The following is a 22,813-nucleotide window of genomic DNA, read 5'->3' as shown; positions in this document are numbered from 1 at the left end:
CTGTATGGCAGGGAAAGATAAGTAACCCAATTATCTTTCCCTGGTACCAACTCTGAGTGTACCCTAGTAATCAGGTAGCTTATCTAACAAGGAAAGCGACAGTCACAGGTTAAAGAAATTTAGACATACATACAGCTGCATGGAACTTGTGACCTAGCAAGGGAGAGACAGACTGAACACATACATTACATGAGTAATTATAAATGTGCTCAGAACTACAAAGGAAAAGTGCAAAAACACCTTTAGAGATCATTAGGTCCAGGGATATGTTTTCCATTCCTTCTTTCTCAGCCCATAGCAAGCACTGATAATTGAGCATATAACATTCTTTCCAACTAAACTCAGACATAACTTCAGAATCCTTCTCAACACAGCTCTCCAGACAACCTTACTGCTCAGTCGGAGTTGGCTCTCAAGGCAAAGGCTATTGACCATCAGGGTCTAACCCATCCCTCAACCTCCCTCCACCATCCCTTTTTACAGACAAGCACAGATGCCAAAGATGGCAAGGCACATGTCTCAAAACTCCAGCCAGAGGTTAAGGTGGACCCCATGTACAGCTAATCTGGCTCTGAGACTGCAGATCTGCATGCTGCTCACGAATACTTGGTGAATGATGTGTCAGGAGAGGCGACGATGCCCAATAGTAGGTCTGCGGCTGCAGATGATCTGATCTAAATTTGTTGTGCTTTATTCTGAGGCTCTTTCTCAGTGGTCCAACCTGCTTAGGGCATTGCAAGCTATAATTTATGTTACTTAAAAGCTCTGCTAGGAAAGTTGCTCTTAAGTCTCATGAGTTATTTCTTGAAGAAAATATATATTTTTGTGGAGAGTTTGAGGTCATTCTTAAACTGAAGACATCACCACAGAGGCCTAGTGTCTCATTTTCCTTCCTGGGATTTCTTCTTGTGTGCTTCAGTGGGTGAGTCAATAAGAGGTATACTGCTCTACCAAGAAAGAAGGACAGAGAGAAAGGGAAGCTGTCTTTTCAGAGAAGCCTGTGAAGTCTAGCAGTTTATGCAGGACTTAACTTTGCTATTTATTTTACAGTTCATCAAGCGTTTGTAATTCTTATGTCCTCCCTCCCTCCCCAGCCATGCATTTCGTATAACATGAATTGTGACTCAATACAAATGCTTTCCTAAAGAAACAGACATTTATCATTCCATAATGTTCTTATAGCTAAAGTTTCTTTCCCATTGTGTGAAAAGATGTTTAATATTTAAGAAACTTTTCTTTAACTGATTCCTCATTCTAGGGTCAGTTTCCCACCTCTTAAGACATTTTTGATGAACTCTTGAGACATATTAGAGAAACTCTTGAGTTTCCTATTTGAATAGTTGGAGTCACAACTATGAGGAAAGAATCAGAAAAATGTGATGCTGTTTCTGTCTTCCTAGATTGAGAGACCTGTTGGGGATAAAAGCATTTGGAAATTGAGTGCCGGAGAGGTTGGGTTCTGCTCGTCATGGAGCAGACTATTTTGAAGACGTGTCTGAGATCCAAGACATCTTGTTGGTTTGCATTGAACCCTTCTACCTTTTGCTAGATTCAGTCCACAGGGGTATAGGCTTAGGTGATGTTCAAGAAAGACCTGGTCTTCATACATATAAAGAGGGAATGCTCTTCACAGAATAAAAATAATGGAGAAGCAGAAGATTCAAATGAGAACTCGAAGATGTTTGCTCTAAGTGCTGTGAATCTTTTAACATTTGTGATGTTATAAATGCTATAGGAAAGGGGGAAAAGCTGTGGTCACAATTCCCAAATCCTTATGGCCTTTATTAATGTGTGATTAAGTTGAATTTGTATATTCTGAAGTCAGACAACCCAGTTCTACAATTTATTATCTATGAGACATTGTATAATTTACTTAACCTCCAAGTCCGATTGTTTTTCACCCGTAAAATGGGTTTAATAAAAGAAATGGCATTGGGTTGTTGTGACTTAGTGGAATAGCACAAATAGAGGGCTTACAGTGCCTGGTGATAAGTTCACCTTGATAAATGTTAATCTCAATGATGAGAGGTAAGTCTTGGTAATGATTTAATTCCTAGGTTCAGTATTTAATACCTGGATAATGTAAATTCCACTCCAGATTAGAAAAAAAAATGCCTTTCAAAACAATGCATGCTATAATAACAGTCACAAATACTGTGACATTAAACCTCAGCCTAATAGCCTCAATGTAGAAATATAAACAAAATAAGTCTCATAAATGTTCATCTTTTCCCACATACCTATAATTTCATCTCCTTATCTGTGCCGCTGGGAAAGCTATTATGTCTTATTTTATGGATTGACTGATTGCCTTTTCATTGTTCTTAGTGTGTCAGCTTTACTTCAAATGCACAAACCCTTGTGCTTGCTTCCTTAACAGCCAATAAAGGGAACAGTCAAAGTGCTGCAAAGCAAGAAAAACTGACTTAAAAATAGAACATTCTTCTAATGGTCTTACCTTGTGTCCAGCAGTGTTGCTCAACTTTGGTAGTATTGGTATTTGGGAAAATCCTTTTTGGTGGGAGGCTGTCCTATGCATTGTAGGATGAATAGCAGCATCCCTGGTTTCTACCCACTTGAAACCAAGAGCACCCGATCCCCAAGTAGTGACAACCATAATGTCTGCAGATAGTCTTCCTCTGGCTGAGAACTGCTGGTGTATAAGAAGAAGGAATTGGGTCATGGAATTGTGTTATTTGGTCTATGTGACAGAAGAATCTCAGTTTCAGCTTTGCAGAGAGTTACCAAACTGCCTGGGGCATGGTGATTCCCAAAACAAGTGCTGCAAACTTAGAGATAATCTATTGATTTTAGATAGCATGCTGAACAGTCAACGTTATAACTTTATTATGGGAAGTGGCTTGGCTATAGTTTTATTTCTCTATTTTTTTCCCCATTTTGCTTTTTCAATTTTTCAGTGACAGACTCATGAAGTTTTACTGTTAACATTAACTTCTTATATAATGATTGTTTCTTTTTTGTTTGTTTGTTTTTGTTTCTTATTTTTCAGCTGCCTCAGGCCCAAAAGGTAAACTCTTTCCCATCACACTGCAGTCATCTCCAGAACTCACTAGTTGTGCATGTCCCCATGGTGTTGTGAATTTGGCACTATTCATGACCAGTGAAATGGTTTTCCTCTTATAGCATCAGAAACCTGAAGTTGGCCAGAAACAGAGGCCAACAGACCCAGACATTCACTGTCCCCTCCCGAGTCAGTCCAACCAAAGTACCCTGTTGCAGCCAGTAGTCATAGGAGAAGTCCATGCCTAACCATTTTCCTAAGAATGCTTAAATAACAGGTCAAGAGTAAGTGTGTTACATTCTTTTAAACGTAGCATCCCAGACCTTCCCTGGGATAATTTCCAAGGGAGATAGTTGTCATAAATAATTAGTAAGACCCACTGACTAAGTTTAGTTTTGGGGCTCTCAAGTCATATCTCTGAAAGCTCCCTTGGTTTCCATTAATTGCAAAATCAAGAGCTGCTTTGATTGTCTCATCACCCATACCTCCCAGAGAGCTTTAGACCAGGATTCTTGCCAATGGCCAGACCGTTTCACTGGTCTTCATTGTCTGTCTGAGATGATGTTTCCGCCATCTAGAATGTTCTCTGTCCAGAAAGGCTCCATATGGTTGCAATGCTGGCTTTGATATGTCATCCCCATGGCATGCTGTTGTATCTTAAGGGTAATTATGACACAAATCATGTCACATGCTGCCTGCTGCATTGTTCTTGTATATTCCACAAACATAAGCAAGACTCTCAAAAGACACAACAATTTCCAGGGGCCAATGTGAGTTGGTTTCATTTCAAGAGTTGGCATAGGGTGCCACCCCCAAATCTAAGCAGCACATCCTCACAAGCTCTCTGATTTGCTGCAGAGATGATTTGGTTCCTTTCGTTGAGAGAGAGAGTACAACTGCTCCACAGTCTGTTCAGACCATATGGACAACCAGGGGCCTAGAAATCATTACACAATTACTCAAATATATTTGAGATATTTAAACAAGGCGAGGCATACTAGTGTGTGACTTGGCTTCTGGTAATGTTTGATTAAACTGTGCCATCACAAAAGGACTGAACACTTCATTAAAAGTTAAAGTATTTGAGTAGAGCAACAGCTTCAAAGGTAAATATATGGCCAGAATTCCAGATCATTTGGAAGTCTTTGATAGGACATGCTTTCTTAATAGGCCACATTTGAAATTTTGCTGTAAAAAGACTTTACCAAAATTCCAATGATTCAAATACAAAAGCATTCCTTCTATAGAAGATTCCTCATGAATTTGAGTTGCCATCAGTTATGAAATTTTAAAATGAAGTTCAAAACAACCCATCACAGAATATGATAATAAATGCTGCTAGGATGTATGATTCTTTAGTAGCACTTTGCTTATCACACACTTTCCTTCTGTTATAATATATTGACTCACATCACTCACATCATATACAATGAAGCCACATTATTATGGTCTTGGAAAGCCCATCATCAAGAGGATGCCACAACAGCTTTCTTAATTCTTTCTATAGCCCCAAAAGGTGCTATATAGCCCACAATATCCTGCAGCTCTTACATAATAAGGGATATTTCTGCTTTCTGTTCCCCAGTGTACTTTCAAATTATTTTCTTTCTATTAAACTAGAAAAAGATGCTTACCTGAAAAATATATTAAATCCTGTGTGAAATGGTTTCAGAGCTCTTTGGGGGTAGTTTCTGGGTAATTCAGATATTTGGAGAAGGAGCTTAAATTTAAATGTCAAATATCTAGGTTGGAGGGTGATGGAAGTTGAGAAGAGTCACACTGAAGATTGAATGTACCCTCCCTTGGAGCTACAAGTCTCCAACTCTTGATATCTCAGGACCCCTCTGCCCCTTACACTTCTTTCCTTCCCCTCCTCAATATTACCTTAGTGGCGCTTACAGAGACCTTTGTTAGAAGGATGAGTGTATTGCCAGCATCGATTCCCTCTCAAATATACTGTCTTGCTGCTCCATCAGCAAAGGAATGTGATGGATTCAAATCCAACCTTTATCACTTTATGCACATGGGCAAGGTCCTTAACCCATTAGAACCTAAGGGTGCTTGTTTGTTCAATGAGAATGGTGATACTGACTTACTAGTTTTGTTATAAACTATTTCTTACTCATGTCTAGCACACTAACTGGCATTTAGAGCTTCCAGTACCATTTTGGCTTGACTTGTACCCAGATGCTCTAGAGCAGATCATAAGAGCTTTTGGTTCTGAATCAAACCTAGTGAATAGTGTGGAGATGACAAAAGAACCCAGAAGGTATTTGTTGCTCATCCTATTTCATTGAAATTCTTGTCATTAAATGACTATACCTTCATCCATGAAATCAAGAAGAAATGGAAGTTGGACTTTAAATACCAACAGAATCAAGGCTTTCAGAGACAATTGTTTTGAGAGATTTCTTTCCAAAAATCTCTCAATCCAAAGGGTGCCTTTGACATTACCCATAGATTTCACCCATCCATGACAATGATTATAATGAGTCCTTTCCAAACCCAAGACTTTGTTGTTCTGGGGAGGCACCCCCAGCCACTACATCTTTGGCCTGCCTTTCACATGAGGTCATGAGCACATACATTGGACCATATGGTGTCTGCATTTGTGCTGTGTTTTTGTTGGAATCTGTCTTTGTATCATCTGCAACTGTTTTCTCTATAAATATTTTAAATAGTTATGTCTCTGTAAACATGCTTATTTTAATCTCTTGGCTGATCTACAACTAAAAATGTCCCTTTTGGGTGTCTCTCTTATGCGTAGCAGTCATTAATGATTGCTGTTTATAAGTTATGGTTTATATTTTGAGAATCCTCCAAGACATCTCCTTTCACTCCTTATGACTATTTTCTACAACTATAGTTTGCAAAAAAAAAAATTATTTTGTTTTGTATTGCTTTTCATATGATTCTGTGCATCTCTGAAATAATTTCTAGGCTCTATAAATTGCAACCTCTGATATAACATCAAGGTACTACTAGCTGGTAACACACCTAACAGGTGTTAAATATTTTCCCCAATTACGTAGGCAGAGTCCTGAAGTTTGTTTAAAAAGCATGTGGCAGTACAGACCCAAAGCCTTCAAGCCATCATCACAGATCTGTTATTTTAGTGGAAATTAAACCAATTTCTACAATGGATTAAGTGTCTTTGAATTCAACAATAAAGAGTACATATGTGAGAAAGACATTTTTTTTCCTAGCATGATACTTCTTGATTTAAAAATATCTGAAAAATCCTATTTTATAATAACAAAGTAGAATTAACGAAAGCCATTGCAAATGTATATTCAGTAGTCATACATGGCAAAAATAGTCCACTTTTTCAAGTTATTTATTCATGCAAGTAGGTTTTGTTTATAGGAACTAAGCATCAGTTGTTCATTGCACACTTAATTTAATCACAGTAGAGAGACCTCAAATAAAGTAAAAAATACTCTTTGGGGTATTCCAAATTTGATTGTCAGGTGGGTTAACTTGTCCCTTTGCTTCATTTTGTGCTGTGTTCATGCAGTTTTGGAGTTTGCCAAAGACTGTTCCTTGAAGTTTTTTTAGGTGCTTTGTCTTGCCTGGCACTATATTAGTTAATATCAGTCTGAAAATTCTGAGCAGGCATAAGCATTTTTCTCAAAACCATAGTTAAAGCAAACCACATCTCTAATCCTGTTTGAAACAGCAATTGATGCATTCAGGGCTGCACAGTATGGCAAAACAATCCCTGTTTAATAGCTTGACCGCGTGTTTTGTTTCCTGTTAGGAATAGCTTAACTTGCCTTCTTGAACAAACACAGCAGGGCTCAAGGTCTGTTGTTCTATGCCTGCTGTGATATTCTGTGATGCTTCACTTGTATGAGGACCCAGGAGTGCATAAATTAGCTTCTTATATGGAGGTCAAGTTTTGATTTTTCTTTAAGGATTGAACTGTTTTATTAATTTTCCCTCCTTTGTGTAAATGAGATCCTGAACCTATTTGCATATTCTTTGTTTCCTTGTTTATATTTAGGAGGAATACATGGAGGCATTCATTTATTTAAAGTTTTCTTCCTTTTTCTTTCTTTCTATTTTCTTTCTTTCTTTCTCCATTTTTCTTCTTGTCTAGATATAAACTTGTGCAAACAGAATTTGGCCTAGCTCTTATCTCAGTGTGATCAAATTTCAGGAATTGTGAAACACCATTTATCATCCTTTGCCTCATTTAACTTCTATACTTCAAAATGTTGAATTAACTGTCATTGAAAATAGAAAATTGAAAGTTTGCAAAGCTGCTGTTTTCATAGAACTGCAGGTCTAGTGATTTTAGTGTTTCATCACAGTTATATAACCAACTAAATTGATGCAAGTAAAGTGCAAAACTGTTAGGTGATAACTATTTACATTTCAGATTTATGGCTCACTTACTTTCACCTTTACTTACTTTGTGTGTAAACTACCATTTTTTGCTTTGATAACCCTGCTTTCCTCCTTATCATTATAATTTTATAGAAACATATACAGGTATCTTTACTATTCATTCCCAAGCCAGGGATGTTTAGATCAACTGTACTTGTTTTCTGAAAGATGATAGCACAATAGGCTACAGTTTAAATTGGTAGATTTTTTTTTTCTTATGAATAAGGCAAGGACAATAGAAACCAGAGCAAGTAAGTCTATTTCTTCTAGCTCTTCCCACGGCCAGTGTGATGGACCCTGTGGAAATCTGAGTGATAGCTTATTGCTCAACTAGAATGATGGTCACATAACCATATATTTTGCTCTCCACTGTAGTTCTATGTGAGTGTGTCTGTGGCTGGCCAGCTCAAACAGACTACTCTGCTGCCAAGAAAGGAGGTGAACTTCACAAGTTTCATATCCCCGAGTCTTCGCCAACTCCTTTTCCATGGCCCTGTCCAGCTCTGCATTTGAGACCATAAATAAAAGAATGCAAGTCACTTCACATTCAAAATACATGCCTTCTGGGTCACACATGTCCAGCAGTGCAATACAGCTGCAACTCCAGCTGCAGCCCTGAGTTGGCCAATAGGGGGACCATGGAGCTCTGTTTAAAAGCAAGATGCTATTTTGCATTTCTTATTTAAATGCAATGACTTTTTAACTTAAAATAACCTTATGATATATGTCTGTGTGTGTGTGTGGAAAACAAAAACAGATTCAGGATTTAACTCATTTTCGTATATATTTGAACTTTTGTGATTATATACTATTACAATCAGGAAAAAAGCAAGGTTAGAACAAGGAATCAATTTAATTATAAAAAATAAAATGAAAGAGTTTTGTTAAAATTTCACACTGTTCTTAAGTGCGAAAATTGATAAAGCTCTTCGAGAAAACATTGCCATTGCCCATCCAGAACTTTCACACTTCCATGTTTTGACCTATAATTCTCTTTTGGGGAATCTAGCTGAAATTGTTCAGTGACTTGCAATTTGTTTAGAATAAGGAAAAGGAGAACCAAAAAAAACCAACAATAGGAAAATAGTTGCAAAAGCTATTGAATTTCCAACAGGTGGAAGAATTAGAGAGCTATTAAAAATTATAGGTCAAAAATAGATTTAATAATGTGATATATAAATCAAGTTTAAAATCAGAAAGTAACGTTTTATGTACATCATTGTTCCTATCATGTGTGTGTATATGTTTTGTGTATAAAAATAAAAACAGAGGTATGCAAAATTGGAAAACAAATCATAGCCAAGTTTGACAGTATATATTCCCTAGTGACAGGAGAACCTGTATTCATTCTGTTTTCTTCTCAATACCTCTCTGTACTTTTCAAATCCTGTAAGTATATAAGTTTAGTTATAACAATGTACTAAATGTATTATTCATAAATATATTGAATGGAATAGACTAGCAAGGGTTTATGTAACAACATTTTGCTCAGCAGAACTCTCTCCAGAAATGAAAAAGTGGGAAACCCAAACTCAGTTATGAAAATGCACATGTAATCACATTGATTCATTGATTCTAGGTACAAACAAATTTTAATCAGAAGGAGAACTTAGTATATAAATCACTGGTTGTCTTACATGGGACAAGTTTAAAAAGTACCTTTGTTTATCAATAATCTTCATTTCCTACCGGAAAGAGAAGACATTATTTGACCTTTAGTCAAAGGCCCAGTCCATATCAAGATACTTGGAGCAAAATTGGTCCAAGCTTGAAAAATCTGTGAAAATGGGATGATGTGGTTAAACTCAGACATCACCCCTCAGCCCCAATCCTCACTTGGCAGTCGTTGCTTTTACCATTCACACTTAATGGGGCTGCTGATGGGAAGGAAAGACTACTTTGGTTTAGGAGTGGGGAAAACGAAGCTTAGTGAGAATGGCACTTGCCCAGTTTGGTATTTGATGAGAGTTTTTATTGTAGTATTGTTCTCCATGAAAGAATGGACATTCACTTTTGCAGCAGAGGCAAGAGAGCTGAGTGGTTTGGAAGACCAACTTCAGAGTGGACTGGAGGTGGAATTGCTAGTTCTACCTTAAAACCTTGGACCCAGGACACCATCACCCTGAGCCTGGGCTTTCTGGTGTCATAACAGGGTGAAACACTCTCCTTGTGGGGCTTTCCTGAGAAGTCTATGACAGCACTTCCCCAGACCCAGCCACACGGAGTGCTCCATTAGTAGTGTTCTACTTCTAATAATGCTAGTGCCCTTATGCTTTGTTTAATATAGATAAAGTGGAAAAAATAAAGCTGAGATAGTTTTGGAACATAGGTGCAATCTATAGAAGTAGTCATAAAGCTGAAAACTAAGCATTGATTTGAAAACTCCTAGTATTTCAATACTTTCAAACTCACACTTACTTTTTAGTATCTTAAGAATTCAAAGCCTTCATTCAAAAGTTATCCTTTATTTAAAAATATGTGAATGCTTTCTATAATTTATTTAAATCAAGCACAACTTTAAAATATGACTCTTTAGAGGTCTTAAGATAATATAAACTCTATTCATAACATTCCTAAAATGAAACTGCCTCTTCTTTTGAAAGAAGTGTCTGAATGAAATCAATGGATTTAAAAAAATTTTTTGATCTCAATTGTTCATACATCCCCAAAGAAATATATGCATCCTTCTTCCTTCTAAGTGGAAAGGAGAGCAGAGAATTGAGAAAGGTTATTTTAAAAAGCCCAATGAATTGGAATATCATGGCATGAATGTCAGTACATCCAGTGTTAAGCCTGGGGTGAGTCTTGAAAGGGACATCTCAGGACACCCAGTGTATGTGATTCACTTTCTTCTAGATGCAATTCTGTAGGTCATTACTTTTGGCTGAAAGAAGATCTTGAAGTCAAAGAGTAGGATTGACATTTGGGATCTCCTTCTGTGTCTTTCTTGATGGGTTTAAAACACCCATAGCTATCACTTGACACACTACATGTGTTTTCTGAAAACACTGTTTCTGAATCCAAGTTTTATGGTCCAGGCCCTGAAAGAGATTATCATTTATAGGGCAACCTTATGGAATATCTTCACCAAGTAAAAAATTAGGCTATCCCAATTCCATATGTCAGAAATGCATTTTATTCTGATTGTAATACTGTTTCCATCAGTTCATAGGCAGAGAGAAAGAACACACAAGAAGCTAATGAAGAACACTGCATGGGGGCAAATCAAAACCAATATAATTCAATGACAACTTAACTAAAAAATCTGTGTCAAGATATATATCTGTGTCAGATCTATACTAAATCAAAATCAAATCACTGTTAGTGACTTTAATCTGACTTTTTTTTTTTTTTTTTTTTTTTTTTGCATGGGCAGGCACCGGGAATCAAACCCGGGTCTCCAGCATGGCAGGTGAGAACTCTGCCACTGAGCCGCCAAGGCCTGCCCTTTAATATGACTTTTTATGTCCTCATTGTAGGGGATTTCCTGTGTAGCTAAGGTATTAGGTAAATGTCATGAGTTATTCAAGAGAAAACACACATGACCTATATACTCACAGGCATAGCCTTTTCTTTCTTTATTTTGTGGGGGGGGGCATGATGTTTTGATGCAAAACTATTGTAATTTTTATTGACAAAATTTGTCTACCTGTATTGTTTCTGTACATTTTATGATGGAAAAATTGGTCATTTTCATGAAGCAACTGCTTTCTTAGCTTTTTTTTTCCTAAATAGAGATACATGTTTGTTGGTCTGGTTATAATTCAGTTGCCTGATCCTTTTTCCAGTCATGTTATTCACTAGTTGGACCCTCAGTTAATGGATCTATATTCATTACAAACCTAAATGCAACCTAGTTTCATGAGAACTGGAAGGGTTGCTCCATCTGAGCTGTCAAAGATCTCAAGCCAAAGGATTAAACTGAAGTGACCTTTTGGGGTAAACTGGAACAGTTGTGCAATTGTGTACAGCAACGCTATTAAGAAGTTCAAAAACAGAAAGTAAGATGTTTATCCCTTTGAATTAACTAAAAGGATTTTCGAAAACCCAACCTGGTTTCATGTAGTCATGTCAGGCAAAGGATTAATGCCACGGTATGGATTCTCTTATTCCAAAAACTGGTTCATGGGTTGAACCACTTAATGAATCATTAGTCTTGTGTGTGCTTGGATAGGACCCATCAGGGTTGCGTGGGCCTGAGACACGTTTGATGGTTTGTAGCCTGGGAACTTCTTAAGCATCTGGTCCTTTTCCCCCAGCCTTCTTCCTCTCAACAACCTTCCCAACCTCCCTTAATATCTTTTTTAACTTTTTAAATTTAGAATATAACATGGATGCAAAACAAAGAAAGAGAAAAGCAATATTTTAAAAGCGCTCTTCAACAAGTAGTTACAGAAAGTATCCTAGAGTTTGTCATGGGCCACGATACCATCATCTCAGATTCTTCCTTCCAGCTGCTCCATCCAGAACATCGGAGGCTAAAAGGAACATATGTATTTTTTATCATCACTTTTTTTGTAAAAATAGCAAATATTCAAAAAAAACAATACATTTCAGAGCACAGCACAATTAGTTGTAGAACATATTTCAGAGGTTGGTAGGGGTTACCATTCTAGAATTTTAGGTTTTTTACTTCTAAGATACTGGAGACTAAAAGAAATATCAATTTAATGATTCAGCAATCATACTAGTTTGTTAAACCCTACCTTCTCTGTATAACTCCACCATCACCTTTGATCTTTCTCTCACTATTTAGGGGTATTTGGGCTATGGCCATTCTAACTTTTTCATGTTGGAAGGGACTGTCTGTAATCTGGGGTAGGGGGATGGAACTAGCTGATGTTCTGAAAAGGCTGGGCCAACCTCCCTTAATATTTATAACTGCAATTACCCCCAACCCTAACTGCTTTCTAAAGCATATTGTTAAAGGATTAAGTCCATGATATTCTGTCATGGGACAAACAAGGATAGATTTTCAGTTTCATGTATTTGTGTAATTCAGATGGTGAGAGAAAGTGAAATTTGTTAGAGCGATGGTGGGTTTCAAAGAAGCTTATGAAATTCTCCACTCTCACCTGGAATGGTCCTTGTAAGATCACCTGTCCTTGTTTGATGTGCCAGGCACTGTGCTTCATGCTTTGTATCCATAAATCCACTTAATCCTCCCAAGGATTCTGGAGGTTATTCCTATTTTAGGGAAGATTTGATTTCTCTCTCACTGCACTCTAAGCTCCTTTAGGCAAACCATGACATGTGCTTATGCCTTGAAAACAAGTGAGGGCAGAGTGGTTAAGACAGAATCTCTGGCATTAGGCAGGCCAAGGCTCAAATCCCTGTTCTGCTGCCTTTGCTGACCTGGAAAAGAGAACTTTGCACTTTATCTTCAATTTCTTCACCTGTAAAATTGTCATAGGCACTTTGCAAAACCATGTGAGGGTTAAATTTAAAGCAGTATTTAGCAGTAGTAAGGTGTGCTTGGCAGTGGGCAGGTAGATGGATAGATGAAGGATGGATGTGTGGATAGAAGGAAGAAAGGATGGGTGGAAGAAGGGGTAAGCGTTCATTACTCAGTGTGTTCGGGTAACCTGCTATGGGATGTTGATGCAGGTCTGTTTGATTCTGTAGCTCATAATTTTTCTCCTCTCTGTGCTACTTTCCAAGGAAGTTACAGTGCTCAACTAAGATGATAATTTTTTTCTCCTTTTCCTTTACCCCTTTGACATCAGATGGATATTGTGGACCTCTGTCCCATCAGCAGCAGCAACATGTAGAGATCAGTTTCTCAGAATTTCCTTACAGTCTAAGTTTGTCCACATTGGTGCATGTGTAATATACAATACACAAAGAAGTCATGTGCAAACAGAGGCTACACAACATAAAAGAAAGAGATCAAGCCCCAAGATCTTGGTCGAATTCTTCTACCAATTCTCTGTGTGACTCCTTTTCCTCTCTGAGCCTCACTTATAAAATGAATAAAAGGATAGGGTGGAAGAAATTCATTCAAGGTCATTTGCTCTGCACTTTTTATGTGCTGGGCTCCATACAAGATGCTGTGGATAAACAGTGGAACCATTTCTAGCTCCTGCCCTTGGAGTTCACAGGCTCTTGAAGATTCCCAGCATCCCATCCAGTGCAGTGTCCAGTAACTTTGCTATATTAACAGATTGCACAAATTTGGTCCTAGATGGTATCTTAGGTTGTAGAGTAAATATGATTATCTTTGTAGTCAAGTTTGAGAACATCTGGTTCCCATTTCCATTTAGTTAGGGAAGGTTTTATGGAGGAAGCAGAATTTCAGGGGGTCTTTTAAAAAGGGGAAGGTTTTATCCCAGGACCCTGAAGCTCCGACTGTTGGCCGTGATTCGAGGCATCTATTTGGGAGGTGTCTAAAACCACATTTGTGAATGTTCAGCCACATTGGGAGCAGGGAGTAGGAGAGTGGAGAGGTTAGTTATGTGTCATAGCTAATCCTGAATGCTGGTCGTAACCCACCCCCCGTGAGAATGCTCGTGGTCAGTATTGCTGGGTATTATTGACATAAGCATGTTGTACCCCCCAGTAAACAAACAAAGCAGTTCCCTACAACAGTTTTCAGATATGGTAGATCTGAATTATTCTTTTGCCCATGGCTTTGTTTGTCTATGTTTTCCTGGTCAAAGACAGTGACCTCCCTGCTTAATGACACATTTTAGAGACATTGAAAGAAAAGAAAGATACCACATCAAAATTTCCCTCAATGATAACTTTATTAGAAGAAAACTGTTTTTAGATTCTCATACAGATGGTCCACCATTAGCTAGCACTATCATCCACAAAGTCATTTTTCAGATTGTTAAAAAGAGAAAGAGAGAACAAACATATCCAGCAGTTTAGTTTATGCAAGATGCAGCTAAAGTTCAAAGAGGGGACCCGTTTACTTTTGTATTTATACAATTTAAATACAGTGAAATCTCATAAGACCTCAGGATCCCCCAATCCCAGATGCAAGTAATGATGATTCCAAAAGAAGGGGCAAAAGGTCTTGACTAAAAGCAAAATTTAATGTATGTAGCATTCTCAAGGTTTAAGTGACTACACTTTACCAAGACAATCAAGTGAAAAGCCAGGGGAAATGTGACTCAGAAGGTTTTCTGATTCTTATGCTTATATTCTCCACTGCTACTTTGCTAATACCTTATATTATTTAGGATGCAGGAATCTTGCAAAACTGTTGAAAAATGCCAGTGCATAATGAGAATCTAAACAGTGGTTGTTGTTCTTAATTTGTCTAGATTTTTAAAGGGAAGGAGTTCATCTGGAAAGTGCCATAAAAGACGAACAATTTGTTATCACTTACATTGAAAGAACCAACTTTTCAGTTCAAATTAATGCCTGCCTTTTCTAAGTCTCTTGCTGTAAAGAGCATCCAAAATTCTGAATTTAAGTATGCCATTTATATAATCAAATATATTATGTTGAACCCAGAAGATGAAAACCTTATTCTGATAAAATTTTTGATGTCAATATGTTAGCATGGTTTGAGAAACTATTTTTATCTTCATGCCAAAAGGGATTTTTTAAAATAGCATTTTTATTTTCAGGCATTAGTCTTCCTTGCTGGCATATGCTTTTGGGTGGTTTTATTTATAAAATGCTTTCTGTAGATAAGAATTTATAGGGAGTTTCTTATTTTAAAAAATCGAGCATATAGAAAAGAGGGGAATTAAAAAAAACAAACTCTTATGTACCAACCTCTCAGGTGTAAGATATATAAATATTTTGCCAAATGAACTTTAGTTGTTTTTTTTCCCTGATGAAATGAAACATTGCAAATATAAGTGAGTTTGCTGTGGGTCGGCTGTGTCCTTCAGTGGAAAATCACAGCTCCTGTTAGGTGACACTGGACACACAGCCTCTCTGTTCTTGGGTTCTAGCTGCTGCTCTTTCACTGCCCATTTTTACTAGCACCCAGGCACTGCCCTACCCTTCAGGGGTACCCTACATCCTGCCTGCATCATTGTAAATAGTCTCTCTATTAAGGTCTCCTCAAATCACCCACTTTACATCTGCTATTTGTTTTGCGCTGGGACCCAGTAGCTAAAAGTTTGCATCCTCTCTGTCTCAGTTGCTTATATTTTTGCAATACATGTATGCACCTGTAAACAATATGTGGCATTATTTTGTGTGTTTAAAGGTTTGCATGAATGGTTTTATATTATATGTATCCTTATGCAACTTCATTGTCTAAATATTGAGATTTTTCCATATTGTTATGTTAAGTTTCAGTCATTTATGTTTTAAGGCAGATTACCTATTGTCTTCAAATTATGCAGTTAGAACACATATTCGCAAACAAATTCTAGGAGGACTATTCATAGAGTTCATCATAGAAAGATAAATATATAGAATGCCAGTAGTGACTTACAAATCTTTTGGTTCTTCACTGAAATAATTTATTCTTTCTTTCCCTTCTCATTTAAAAATGGCTTCTTGGGTTATCAAGTAAATTAATTTTTCAAAGTGCAAACATGTTTAAAGCCTCTGCTTTAAAACTGGCCACTATTGAAACAGCCAGCAAATCTCAGTGTTATCAGTAACAACAGAAGAAATTTAAATAATGTGAGAGTAAACATCACAGCCTTGGTCAGATATTGTTAATATTAGCCAAGTAGACAATTTGATACTGTGGCTCTCTTAGCAGGCATAAGATGCACTGATAGGATTTAGTTGCTATGGGTCAGTGTATTCCCACCTATTCTTCCTCGGAATGGTGTAGCGTGTATTCCCAGATTCAAAGTCCTTCTGCACATACTCGGCACAAAAAGTTAAGACAGAATATCAAGGATGGGTCTTACTGCCTTGGCCTGGTGTTTCTGTAAAGTGTCGAGGGTAAGGGATGTGATGATGACAGATGGCAGTGGGGTGGTTTTTGGAGGAGATGAAAGTAAGTGGGAATGGATAGAGGTGGACTCTGATCCAGGGGCGGGAGGGAAAGGTCCAGGGGCTCTTGCTGAGGAGGCTGTCTGCATGACCTCGTATTCTGCTCACGTCCCCCTTTCCGGATCTAAGCTTCTCCTCTGGTGTTCTCATAACTAATTTGCAGAGAATATTATTCTGATGGCTTCATACTATCATGCTCTCTGCTTGCTGTGGGACTGGACAACTGGATGCCGTTCTTCTCTTCACAGCCTGTCCCTCTTGCCCCTCTCCAGGTGCTACCCAGAAAATGGCCCCTGGGGATTCTCAGGTCATAGGCAAACTAAAGCTTGTGGGGAAGAAGATGGCTTCCCTTCTGTTCAAGCTGCATTTCAGATCATTGGTGTGAAAGCACCTCCCCTTCCCTTTACCTCCCCTATCACATTCTCAGTCTCTGCTTGTCTCAAAGAATCAGTGGTTCTCCTTTCAAAATGTTTCATCTCATATTAAGGTTGTACATTTTCTACTTCCAAGTACTATTCCTTTCCTGTCAAGGCAAAAACTGTTGACAACTAATACTTGAAATAAGCTTGTCTTTGCTTCAACTAAATAGGTAACTGTAAGTGGGTAAAGGCATAGACTGCCGTTTTACCTAGTGAGGCCCTGGAAATGCCTTTTTATCTTCAGGGCCCTTGTGCCTGCAATTCATACTGACTGCCACTAGGTGGTGGCAATTGTCTTTTCTTTGAGGACAAGTTGACATTCATCACTGGAGTTTAAAGACACAGCAGAAACATAGGTGTACTGACAAATTATATACACATATAATTTATCCATTTATATGATATACTCTATTAATATAGTCAATATGTTGCTCAATTTTAATAAGAAAAACTTACAAACATAAGAGGGGCAAAATACAGAAGAAATATGATATTTGAGGAGAGTTAGTGAATTGGCCCTTGTTCTTGGCTTAAAGCCAGTCCTTTTACTGAGTTGAGCTCTCCCATTTGCTCACAACCTTCTCTCTAAGCCTGGGCTTCCATGGTTGAGCTGATCTGGCAGGAGGCTCTGTTGAAAACCACCTGGCAGCCCTTGAATGGGCTGCCAAGCTTGCTGCCCTTAACTCTCTTGAATTAACAGGCCAGCCATCAGCTCACCTCCTTTCACTGGGGCTTGGCACTTACCCCCAGAGGCCTCCAAATGCAGGAGGAGCAGAGGGTCCTGCCGCCAGCCCTGGCAGCCTTCCTCTGAATGGAGATGTCGAAAAATGCAGGCAGGTACAGATTTCCTTAAAAGGTGGATGATACCCCGGTGCCACTGAAGCCTGAACTGGTCCCAGCCCCAGATGCTGAGGCTCTGACACCTGCCTGCAACCTATTGTCCCTCCCTGTAGGTTGTTTCATCTCTGTACCAGTATAGTAGGTCCATTGCTGACTCTGCTTCTGTGACTTCTTTGCAGGGTACCTTAATTTCCTCCCCTTGAGGGAATATGGGGACTCTTTTCCCTTTGGCTTTTCTGGCCCTCAGAGGTTCCTCCTCTTGGTGAATTTTCACCCCAGTGGGTATCTACAATTGTTTTAGTCATTAATGGCTAAATTGGCACCTGTGTGAATCATGACCCTTCTGATATAAGATTAAGAAGTCCAATTCCTATTCATTTGGGCAGAAAGAGAAAATGTGTTGGCTTGAGCAACCAACCATGGAACAAGCAGAGTTGGAGTTGTCTATCAGGATGAAAGCACCCAGGAACTGGTACCCTCACTCCACCCTCTCTCCCTCCCTCCTCATTCATATGTGCACACACACGTTCCTCTATCCTCTTCTCTGTGTGTTGACTTTATTTTCTCAGCCGCTTCCCTGTGGGGAAGGGATATAGCTCATGGCTCTCAGACTTGTGTTGTTATAACCATGCACAAAGGACAGTGGATAAGTCTTTCCCATCAGCTCCAGTTAGGTGGGAGAAAAGAAATCTTAGGTAGCTTCACTTGAGTTATGTGCCTAATTATGAGTGTGGGTTGGGAGGAAGGGTAGGAGGTGTTGGGTACCCAGCCACATGGCTCAGGATGAGAGAGGTTAGCCAGCAAGAGAGCCTTGTGGGTGAAAATTGGTTCCCTGAAGGAAGGTGGTGATATTTGCAGAAGAAGGAAAAGAAAGGTACTGGATTTAAAAAAAAAAAAATGTTTGCCCCTGCATTGTTACATACATAAATATTCTTAAGTTATGAGGCAAATAGAATGAAACTGTTATGCAGTAGGGAACTTGTTCCTGGTGTTTTAACTGGCTTCCAAGACATATTCTGAAACTGTCATCCAACCCCTGAGAGCTATCAATAAATACTGGAAATTTTTACTTTAGTTCTGCCTAGATTTGAGGAAGGACGCCTCTCTGCTCCCTTAATGAGAGCCAGTGTGACATCCCAGCCAGCTCTTCTCTCTCTGCTTCATTAGCATTTTGGTCTCCACAATGGACTTGGGGTTCCTTGGAGGAAAGATCCATGTCTTGTTCCTAGTTGTCTTCCCAGCCCATGGCATGGAACTGGGCACCGAGCCGATGCTCAAAGAGAATACATGGCTAGACCTGCAACAAAATTGATAGGCCACAAATCTGGTGGTGTTATCCTATCTGGGGCCATTTCCTAGGGCTGTGCATAGTCCCGACTAGTGCCTCCGATGGAGAACTGATCAGGCATTGGGGGTGGAGGCCTGGTGTTGCTGCATGAACCTCGCACATGAATCCCAATGCATATTCATGTGAGTCCACATGCATGATTAACTTGGGAAGCTGACAGGAAGCAGTCAATCTGTTGAGCAAGTCTGTGTTTTATAAACCAGATGTTCAGTATTATTATTCATCATTTCCTTTGATACCAAAACAGTCCCCATTATGTAGCATAGGAAATGAAGGATATGGAATAATATATACTTATTATACAACAGAGCACCACAACCAAGCAATTCAGAGGCCTCTTCAAAGCTTGGGCAAGTGTAATTGAATGGCAGTTCATTTTAGGATTCCCACTTGGACTTAACTTAATGGGATTTTGCCCAGATGGACCATGGTGACCCCCCCCTTCCCATCCCTACCCTTTGGAAAATGATTGTTGATTCTATGTCTGCGTTTTTCTTGGAAGCCACGTGGATGAATCATAAGTGGCGGGTGGCTCTTGTCTCAGCAGCCACTACAGGTTGGGGGGGGGGGGGCATAGGAAAGCAGAGACCCCCTAGTGCGTGGGAGTAGAAGGTTCCCGACCATGGCTGGCTGCGTAACTTCTGCTTGGTGGTCTGGAAATACAACTTTTGCCACTGGTTTCTGCTTCCCATGGTGGGCGTACAGAATGCCTCTTGATTATAAAGTGCTTACAATGCAAATGAAGTTTCAAACTGATGTTCCTTTTTCCTGAAATGTTTAGGATTCACAGAGCCCTGAGCTGTGGACACTAGGAATGCTGAAGCTGATTGGTGTAGGGAGCAGGAGAGTGTTTTAATGTTGTGCAGGGGATGATTCTGGGCTCCTTCCAGCCCCTGTGGCCATTCTCATGGGTTGAGATGCCTAAGGGTTAAGGTTCCAGATAATCCAGTTCACGTGTGGGTCAAGATTGCCTCCAGGAGGGGAGTACATGAGCTCATAGCACCATGTGTGAATGGGGGCCAGACTGAGCTCATTGCATTTCTGTTGTTTACCTGTGACTGGTTAAAAATAAATGGTTTCAGTATAAATGCAATATTATGAGGAAATTTTTTTTTGACTAATGATGTACTAATAACATTTGGAATTAGCTCCTGAGTGAAATTAATACTATATTCTGGCTTAATATTTGAAAGTTAGTTTCTCACAGTCTTGTGTTTGTGCCAGGACAATTACCAGCAATTTATAACTGATTTTTATGGTTGCAGAAAAAAAACAAAGCTTCATTTCTCATTATTGTCAATTTTATGTTTTGATTTCATCCATGTTACATGTTGGCAAAGCTTGCAATTTTTATTTGAGTTGCAAAGTGGAAGTTGCCCAGGGTTTTGGATCAGTTCAAATGAGTTTTCTTTATAGTATTAAGGATTAATCAAGGAGTCAGAATATGGGAAGACTTCTAATTCTAAGAGAGAGGATTGCTGTGGACTGGTTCTGCCTTTGGAAAGGACCTTGTATCCTCCCACGGGTGACCACAGTATACTTTAAATATTTTTAGCTAAGTGTTGGAACCATGTTTCCATAAACTAGGATATTCTGGTTGGCTTGGTTTTTGGCAACAACAATGGTGAACATCATCATATAATTAATATTATTTGGTTATTAACGTTATGATGAAATATGGTTGGTTACTTATCCCAATAGCCAAATCAGACACATAATCAGTTATGTGATTACTAGGATTTCCTGGTCCTTGAGGGCCCATGAGGTTCTTGCTTTGTCTTGCCTGTCATGGGAGAAAATAGGCCCATCCTGATACAGATGTAAAACTAATAAAAACATGGCACCATCCATCCCTCTTGGGACTTATTTCCAACACCTGCCAGCTTCTCTTTAACTATCATGATCATTGATGGAATCACTGTGGAAAGGATTGTCCTATAACAATATATCTTGAGCTTTACTATATGTACTCATTACTCAAATAAAGGTTCGGATTCAGTCATCTGGACTAGGGCCTGGGGACTGCTTTTTTCTACAAGCTCTCAGGTGCTGCAGGTGCAGCTGCCCTGTGCACCACATTGTGAGTAATTCAGGGAATCTTTCGGAAGAAAAAGGATGGTGGAAGGTGGACTGAATTTAATGACTTTTACCCAAGAGGCCAGCCAGATTCTGGAGGCTTCAAACACTTAGATTTTAGGATCTTCTCTTTAGAATGCCTCTCCCCAAGTAGGATGAGGTAGCAACACCTGATTATTTTATGGAACTAAAGCTCTGGAATAGAAGTACCCAAACATCAGAAAACCCTCTAGACCAAAGCCGGTGATTCTGGTTCACAAATTGCTTGACTTATGGCTTGAATGGGCCTTGAAACCAGCAAGTATCCCTCTCCCAGCAGACTTGCCAGGCCTATTTTAGTGCTTATCGGCAGTGCCGCCAGCCTGAACTGGGAGTCCAAGGATTGGCTTTTGTCTCTACGCTTTACTAGCTGTATGACCTTGAAAGCAAGGAAAGGAAACTAGGTGCTGTTCTGGGTAGTTTCACATTAAATCTTCCTGGCAACAATGTGGGGGAATAGTTAGTGTAATTTCGTACAAGGACTAGAGAGTTCAGGTCATATTGTTCATAAAGACACAAAGCTGAGAATCAGACCCTGGCTTGTAGTTTACATTCCAGGACTTTGTTTCCCCATGTTGCCTGCTCATCTCCCAGCACTGTGTGACAGGTAAATGCGTTAGGTCTCGGTTTGTTGGTTCGCACTTCAAGAAGTTGCACGAGTATGCCATGTGCCATATTTCAAGGATGTTTTTCCGAGAGAAATGTTTAGCTTCTTAGCAATGATTTTAGGGGCCATATGATCAAGTTACTTTTCATTTTTATTTTTGTTTTTCTCCATCTGGAACTGGGATTCAGAGATCTATGGCAGTCCAGAAGCACCTTGACTCTACTACCATGGGGAGAATAAGTGCTTCCTGCCTCCGTTATTTCCAGCCAGGGCAACTCACAACACCCCTTATACTGATGGTTTCTGGTCCTCAATTTTCCAGATTAAGAAGAAGCATTAATATTGCTTAGAAGGAACATTCATGTCTAAGAAGTAAAGAAAGCAAGCCAATTTGCCGTAATAAAATAAACTAATACGAAGATCCAGACGAGGCCCTATGGTGACTAAACCAGCTGAAAGCAGCGAGCGGATCTGCTGGAGGGGCCGGTGGCAACTACACCTGCAGCTGAAGGCGTGACTCAGTCCTCTGGGCGGGAACGGCTGTGGCGTTCCCAGGGGTCAGCCACCCGTAGCCCCGCGCTCCCCCGTCTCCGCCCTCTAACTAGCTTTTCTCTCTCCATCCAGCTTGCTGATGACCAGGGCCTCGTCCTGATGACCACAGTCGCCATGCCTGTGTTTAGTAAGCAGAACGAAACTGTGAGTACCCTGGCTGTGCCTCCTACTGATGCCACAGGGGCCACTTTCTCAGGTCACTTCCATCTCAAGCTCCTGCGACTCTTGTTTAAAGATACGCGATAAATAGTTTTCCCTTATCTTTCCATCCTACTGGGAGGATCACAAAATCAAGCATAGACAGAAAGAATTCAAGCAGGCACCATTTTAGAATATGCGGCACCTTTCCAAAATTTAAGTGTGAAATGACCAGAGGCGTAAACACCCCAGAGAGAACCCTTGATTGCAGTGGGATGCTCTCCTCTGATTTATGGTTATCAGCCTTAGAGGGAACAGTGGACGGTGTCAACTTACAGCTTCTTCCTGATGACCTTTTTGACATGAGGACGATTCAGCATATCACACTGATCACGTGCCTGGGAAACTGGAACCCTGACGGGCTTATTCCTTCACTTCAGACTTAGGTTTCAACTATTCCG

At 39.5% G+C, this 22,813-nt stretch overlaps 1 protein-coding gene across 1 annotated transcript in view; it reads left to right on the top strand.

Moving 5' to 3' along the window:
- The window catches only part of CACNA2D3 (calcium voltage-gated channel auxiliary subunit alpha2delta 3), a 987,429-nt gene that overhangs the window by 709,675 nt on the left and 254,941 nt on the right, over positions 1–22,813 (top strand). Inside the window, exon 14 of the mRNA XM_077128978.1 lies at positions 22,287–22,358. Within this exon, the coding sequence (XP_076985093.1) occupies positions 22,287–22,358 (72 nt within the window). The remainder of the gene's footprint in view (positions 1–22,286; positions 22,359–22,813) is intronic.

This window comes from Tamandua tetradactyla, chromosome 15 (assembly GCF_023851605.1).
Source record: "Tamandua tetradactyla isolate mTamTet1 chromosome 15, mTamTet1.pri, whole genome shotgun sequence".
In the NCBI taxonomy this organism is placed as follows: Eukaryota; Metazoa; Chordata; class Mammalia; order Pilosa; family Myrmecophagidae; genus Tamandua; species Tamandua tetradactyla.
Note: the sequence above shows the minus strand (reverse complement) of the source record. Positions and strands in the feature narration are given on the sequence as shown.